Raw genomic sequence first — 7,809 nt, forward strand, 5'->3', positions numbered from 1 at the left:
CAATGTTCAGCAGATTCTTCACTTTCAAGTGGGTTCTGACAGAAATCAGCTATAATTATTTCAAAGAGCATAGCTTTAAAAAAATAGCAATTAGTATTCAACAAAGATGTTACTATGAAAAAGCAATATGATTTTTACACAAAATGATAAAGGTTGTGAGAAAAAAACTTCTCTTTTTCTTTACCTTACAGAGAAACCTGCATGGAAACACAAAATCTAACAATGCTAAATGAATTCATTTTAATGGGGATCACAGACAAACCTGAGCTGCAGGCTCCATTACTTGGGCTCTTCCTCACCATATATGTGATCTCAGTGGTGGGCAACTTGGGCATGGTCATCCTCACCAAGATGGACTCCAGGCTACAAACACCCATGTACTTTTTTCTCAGACACCTGGCTTTTACTGATCTTGGTTATTCAACAACTGTAGGACCCAAAATGTTAGTAAATTTTGTTCAGGATAAAAATACAATATCTTATTATTTTTGTGCTATACAACTAGCTTTCTTTCTTATGTTCATTATTAGTGAATTCTTTATTCTGTCAGTGATGTCCTATGATCGCTACGTGGCCATCTGTAACCTTCTGCTCTACACAGTTATCATGTCACAAAGGGTATGCCATGTGCTGGTGGCAATTCCATATCTCTACAGCACATTTGTTTCTCTTTTGGTCACTGTAAAGATTTTTAATTTATACTTCTGTGGCTACAACGTCATCCATCACTTCTACTGTGACTGTTTCCCTTTGTTATCTTTGCTCTGCTCAAATACGCATGAAACTGAAATGATTATTCTGATTTTAGCTGGTTTTGATTTAATTTCATCCCTTGTGATAGTTCTTGTGTCTTACCTACTCATCCTTGTAGCCATTCTCAGGATGAACTCTGCTGAGGGTAGGTACAAGGCTTTTTCTACCTGTGGATCCCACTTGATTGTCGTCATAGTATTTTATGGAACTTTGATATTTATGTATGTGCAGCCCAAATCCAGTCATGCCTTTGACACTGATATAGTCGCTTCCATATTTTACACCTTCATTATCCCCATGTTGAATCCTTTGATCTATAGCTTGAGGAACAAAGATGTAAAATATTCACTAAAAAGGATGTGGAAAAATCTATGCAATCTTTTTGCTTAAAGTTAATGCACAATGTGATTTCTGTACATTAGGTTATGAGATTTAATGTTTCCTCTATTTGCCTCCGAAAGAAACAGCAAGCACAAAAGAGTTCAACATATATTTATAGTTTTTCTTCTCTATTCCAGGCATGTGTAGTTCCTGGAGTTAGATTAATGCCCAAGATAGTAAAAATATTGGACTTCTTTGAGAAAGAAAGAGAGATTAAATATATAAGTTAAGTAGATGTTACAATACAGTAGACTGTAGACAGTAGACAGAGTGGATGCAGACAAAAATAGTTGTCAACGATTCTGGTGTTTTCCTCACCTAGAAGAATAAAATTATAGAAGCTGTGTGTGTTTGTGTGTGCACCTGTATGTGTAAGTCTTGTCTTTTCCTTCTGTTTTAGCCTTCATACTCTTCCTTGCTATACTTTAGAATTATGCTTAATATTGACTGTTCTGTGACATCTGATAACTTGAAGTATTCAATTGCATTAGTTTGCTCAGGGCACTCAGAATCTCCCAAGTTTGTACTCCCCCTTGAAAGTGGTTAGCTTGCTTAATATCGGGTGTTTGGTTTAGAAGATTCTAACATTTCCTTTTCTTTTTGAGAGAACATAGTTATCCATGCTTAAAAATTATGTTCCAGTTGTTTTATTTGGGTAAGAGGATTATTCTGTGTTGAATTAATTATGTTGCCTCTCTGCTTAGGTTGATGCTTCCCAATTTTCATCAATATTGACTACGCACTGTATTTTAATTGACTTTCAGTGCTTAGCTATTGCTCCAACTCACTATCCACATTTCCCCATATGCTTGCTTTCATTTTTTAAATTTCTCTTTTTCTTACTTTCATTGATCTTAATATTGCTGGGATTTCACTGAAACTATTAGTCTACAATATTTGCTCTGTTCACCATGATGAATCAATATTCTCTGTTTAGCCAATGGACATTTAATAAAAATATTTTATTGAAATAAAATTTACGAAGTGCATGATACAGCATAACCAAGATGTTCTTCAGTAGGTGTATGAGTAAATAACCATGGTACATCTAGAAAATGGAATGCTATTTAGCACTAACAAGAAATGAGCTATTAAGCTTTGAAAAGATAAAATGGAACCTTAAATGCATGCGTCTAAGTGAAAGAAGACAATATGAAAAGGCTGCATACTGTATGATTCTAAGTCTATGACATTCTAGAAAAGGCAAAATTATGGAGACGGTAAAAAAGTCAGTGGTTGACAGGAGTTGGTGCAGAGGAAAGGACAAATATGAGGAATACAAAGGATTTTTAAAGCAGTGAATCTACTTTGTATGAAATTTTAATGGTGGATACAAGTCATTATATATTTGTCCAAACCCATAGAATGTACAATACCAGGAGTGAACGCTAATGCCAATTATGGAGCCCTGCTGAGAATGATGCATCAATGAAGGTTCATCAGCTGTAACAAACGTGCCACTCTGGCAGGGGGCATGGATAATGGGATGGGGGACTCTTTGCAAGTGTAGGGGCATGGAGTTTATGGGAAACATCTGTTCTTAATTTTCCTGTCAAGTTAAAACTTCTCTAAAAAGTTTCAAAGTACAAAAAATGTGCATGATACAGTGACATAGGAGGTAAATATTATGAAAATGTTGATGCAGTTAAAAGGAATATTTGCAATGGTCGTAAAGACTACCAGGTAATAATTTCTGACACTTTTGAGTACTATATGACAGACATTCCTCATGTCTTGATGAATTTAGTCATCAGAAAGTCCGTGTGAGACAGGTTCAATTAAAATTTCCATTTTTCTCATTATAAAATGATGATTCAGAGATGGTAAGTAAATTGTTAGAATCCACAAACGTATTAGGTGTTAGAGCCAGGTTTAAAAGACAGGTGGTTTAGTTCATGCTTGAGGATTCATGCTCTTAATAAGTACCCTATATTGTCTCTTATGCCTTTTTTATGCTTTGCTGATGTCATCCCAGAGATGACAGAGACTAAAACGTCACTTTGGTAGATAACATATTGGAAGAGGAGAAGCAAGAGAGAGATTAAAAAAAAACAAAAAACAAAAGCAGTGAAGTGCATGTCTGGCACAGAAAGTGAATTCAAGAAAGATATAATTAATTAAAAATAGATAAATTGAGTCACAGAAATATAAATGAATTAGACCATTTTGCATGAGTTATTTGCTCAAATAAAAAGCCATAACAAAGTGAATGCAAGGCAAAGTCTGAGTAGACCTATAATAAATTGGGGAATGGGCAGGAATTGCCATTAGGTCATCAGAAATATGCTGAAAAAGAAATAAACAAGGAGGTTCCCATTTTAAGAAACAATTTCTGTTCTAAGAAGTTCAGTTGTCTTTAAGAAATGAAAATTGAGAAGAATCAGAATTACAAAAAATTCAAATATCAATTGCTAATGATTTGTAGGAAAAATTCTACCAGGGACAATATAAGATATAAATGTTCTTTCCCAAAAAAGACAGGTATGTGTAAGGAATATTCATTCTCCATTACTTTCTGCTTCTCAGAATTTGAAGGAACTTTTTATATGAGCTTTAGCCATTTTAGAAATTAATTTGAGGACAAGAGAATATATTGATTCCAATATTGTTGAGTTACTGAAACAGTGAAAGACATGAGGCCCAACAGGTGATCATTTATTTTTAATTGTCCTCTTCCTTGAACCAGTATTTGTTGAGTGACACATTAAATGGGAAAAGCATTCCTAAGTGATACAGTAGGGAAAAGATTAATGCCGCATGCAGTTGTGAAAGTTAGGCATCATGTTATTTTAGGATGTGCCATTCATATGGACTAAGATTTGAAAAAACCTCCCCAAAGATGTGCAATATATTAAGCATCCCTTTGATTCATGTAAACGTCCAAGGGCTGCCCACCACAGTGATTAGACAGGTAAAAGGACTACCATACATCTGAAGAATATCTATCAACATCCTGAAAAGAAAGTTCGCTAATCAACCTACACAGTTTGTCACTGAAAGAGATCCTGAAAACATGAAAGAAAAAGAATATTAATTGAAAAGTTTGAAGATGAGAGTTGAATGTTATTATCTTTAGAATAAGAAATAATCTGATTCATTAAATAAAGACCCACAATAATCCTAATACTCCCAAGTGTCAAATTGCACATGCATATGGTTTTATAATTGGAGAAACATACCACTGGGAAAGGAGTGTACAGGAGATGACAAATTGGTTTCACATATATCTCAGGATTCCCTAGAGAAGAAGTAATCACTGGAGAGCTGAATGAGAATGCTATGAGATGGAAAGGTCTCAGAATCATATAACAGGAGGAGTTCTATTCTAATACTGAGTATATGGGTGTGGCATACCCTGGAACTATCGGGGGCATGCCCTTCCGAAGGGGATATGATATTTCTTATATTTGAGCAGAAGTATAGTATTTATTATGTTATTAAATGCAATATATATTAAATACAGTATTATTAAATACAATATATGTATTAAATACAATATATATTATTGTATTTATAGTCAATATTACCTTTATTAGTTCCTTGATGATAAGTATTAACATATTCTGTATGATATTCTTTAAATCCCAACAACTTGCATGACATAATACATGAAATAATAACAAATTATGTGATCAGATGTGTCTATATAATTCATGTATCAATATATTGGTTTATAACTCAGAGTAATAGAGATCAGTCAATCATATAGGAGACAAAGTAAAATTTCAGGTTTTATTCTGTCATAGAAAATCTTGGCGTTTTTAAAACTCACCTCTCCATGGAATTATTCCTTGGCTATTACGGCCAACGTTGATTCTATAAAAATTATGGACTTATTAAAAAATGATTTGTAAATAGAACAATACAGAGATTTCTTTCAAGGCTTTATATTTAACAAAGACATTAAATTCTCATAAATTTTGTCTAGACATAAAGAATTTAATACCAACGAGTAAATGTGGTTTCTGACTCTTGCAGGGTTGCTTATACACAGCTTAACCCCTTGATTCCACTGTGTTGTTCCTCGGGTTCCAGGTTCCCTGGTAGTCTGCCTTCTTTCCACCTTTCAGTTTCTTCTTAAGTTCCTTTTATATATCATGTCTAGGAATACATGGCAGTTGAATATGGAAACTAAAGCATCACTGTGAACACCAAGTGAGCAGCTCAAAATAACTAGCTCGGCCCGGTGGAGGTGTTTAATAAAAATGTGCCTTGCATCTAAATCAATGACTATTCAGTTAATCACAATGAGGCTGGGTGTAAGGCCACAAGCCCAGCTGGGCTATGGTGGCAGGATATCTTGCTGAGAGACCAAAGAAATGACCCAGAGACTGTGAGCGAGGCATGTAGGTTTATTGGGGCTTACTTACATGGAGAGTGTCCAGTGGTGGCCGGACGGAAGTGTGCACCCACACCCGGCCCCAATAGATGCTTGCTTAAGTAGGCAGAGGAACAAAGGCTGCATGCTTGCCAAAGGGCTGTCGTTGGTACAACCAGCATTCCCAGGAACAGTAACTCACATGGAGGGGCTTTGTGTCCTGTAAGATGCAATGTTCTGGTGGGATAAGGGAGGATCCAGCCTGACCAGGCCCAGATCCTTACAAATCTTCATAGCTGGGCTGCCTGTCCAGAAAGGAGCCAGAAATACACATGGTTGCAATGGGCCTGCGGGTTTCTGCTGAACAAGTTAGGCCCAGGCCCTACACTGCTTCCATAGCCAGAGACGTATCGAAGCAAAATATAAGCAGAGAGCGCTATCATTATAATTCCACATTGCTAGAAAGTCAAAGTTTTTTTTCCTTGAATAGCACACACCTGGAAATTGTTGATGTCTCCATAGTTGTTTTGTTTCACATTTTTATATATTAAACCATTTATTTTTTCTTTTAATTTTCATGAATATCACTTGCTTTACAGAATAGATTTTTTAATCACACTCATATATTTAAGCTTTTTCTTCTGGATTGCTTTATACATATTTTACCCTTTTGCCTGATTATTGATTACAAAAATCAATGTCCTCTGGAAAAACTCGTAAAATGTCCTTGCCCCTGTAATCTGATCCGATGTCATTCTCCCTTTTAAAACTTCAATCACATCCATGGTTAAATTATTTACAAAATGTTAAAGTATTCCTTAAATAACTATATTTACTTAAAATAAAGAGCAGAGACATCAGCATATTAGGTTGTTGGTTAACTAAAAGAGGAAGGAGCCTATGAATAACTTCAAAGTAACAATATAGCGTTGTCAAATGGCTACGCATATCCCATGACCACAGAGTGTGGATTATTTTGAGTTCAATATTTTCCTTTGGATTAAAATCTCGGCGTAATTATGAGTTTATTTAGAATGATATAAAATGAAATCCATAGTGTCTTAGCTTTTAAAGTTTGAAAAAGAGCTCAGATAGTGGTAGCCTTATGCATTCTGCCTTGTGCTGGGCAAATTTTACACAACCTATGGCAAAGCATATTGGTTTGCCATATCTCATTTATAGAGAACAAAACTTATACATCTTCTTGATTCAAATCCCAATGTCTCTATGATGTAAAAATTAAGAATAAAATGGTGAGACTAAAAAGAAAATGTAACAATGAAATATTTAATTCAGAAGAAATCAAGAAAAGAAAGAAAAAAGAACACTGAAAAGGTGAGACAAATAGAAAGCACTAGGTAAATGGCAGCTTTAGGCCCAAATATTTCAGTTATCATGCCACTTATTACACTACATGTGAATAGAATAGGACTCCACTTAAAAGACAAACATTATGACTAGATAAATGAGTAAACTTTGTCCTATTGTGGGAAGCCTTGAATTGTACCTAGGAGTTGAACATGTGCTTCTCATAATCTCTGATATGACATAATACTTTTTTTATGCTTTTTTTTTTTGGTGAGGAAGACTCGCCTTAAGCTAAAATCTGTTGCCAGTCTTCCTCTTTTTTTCTCTCTCCTCCCCAACACCCCAGGATATAGTTGTGTACTCTAGTTGTAGGTCACTCTAGCTCTTCTTTGTGGGGTGCCATCACAGCATGACTTGAGGTGCAGTGTGCAGTTCTGTGCCCAGGATCCAAACCTGTGAACACTGGATCACTGAAGAGGGGCGTGCAAACTTAACCACTAGGCCACAGGGCCAGCCCCATGATATGACAAAATACTTCTGAGTGCATCATTAAAATCGAGTTGCTCCTTTGCTGCAAATACTCAATGGCAACACCACTTACAGTGGCTTAACTGACTGGCTGCAGCATTCTAAGAGGGGCTTGAGGCCCTTGGGGGCCAGTCATCTTATGCTGACTCCATCAGGAATCTTGTTCTAAGAATTCACCACCATAAGAAAAACATGTTTATCCAGGTAGAGACAGAGAAACTAGAGCGGGCTCTCATCCAGGAAAACTGGCCATGCTTAAGTTGACTTATAAAGTTGATGAGGCAATGTACAATTGTCCTGCAAGTGTTATTAAACAGATGAATCAAAATGTGTACAACAAGCCCTCAGGAAGGAAGGACTTGCTAACATGTTGATTGCAATGAAATCTGATTTAAGTGTCAGACTTAGGCTAATGGGGTATATGTGTATATATGTGGGAAGACTATGGGCAGCCTACAGTCTGGCAAGACATCACTTGCTCCCTTACAGCCAAAGTGTCACAAATTAAAAAGGAACTCACA

The 7,809-nt window shown here is 35.9% G+C and overlaps 1 protein-coding gene across 1 annotated transcript; it reads left to right on the plus strand.

Moving 5' to 3' along the window:
* Nucleotides 1-201: 201 nt before the first annotated feature.
* Nucleotides 202-1,143, plus strand: OR8K79 (olfactory receptor family 8 subfamily K member 79). Its single transcript, XM_014729413.3, has one exon. The coding sequence runs from the start codon at nt 202-204 to the stop codon at nt 1,141-1,143; it is 942 nt and encodes a 313-aa protein (XP_014584899.3).
* The last annotated feature ends 6,666 nt before the right edge of the window (nt 1,144-7,809 follow it).

The sequence above is a fragment of the Equus caballus genome, chromosome 12, assembly GCF_041296265.1.
Source record: "Equus caballus isolate H_3958 breed thoroughbred chromosome 12, TB-T2T, whole genome shotgun sequence".
Taxonomy (NCBI): Eukaryota; Metazoa; Chordata; class Mammalia; order Perissodactyla; family Equidae; genus Equus; species Equus caballus.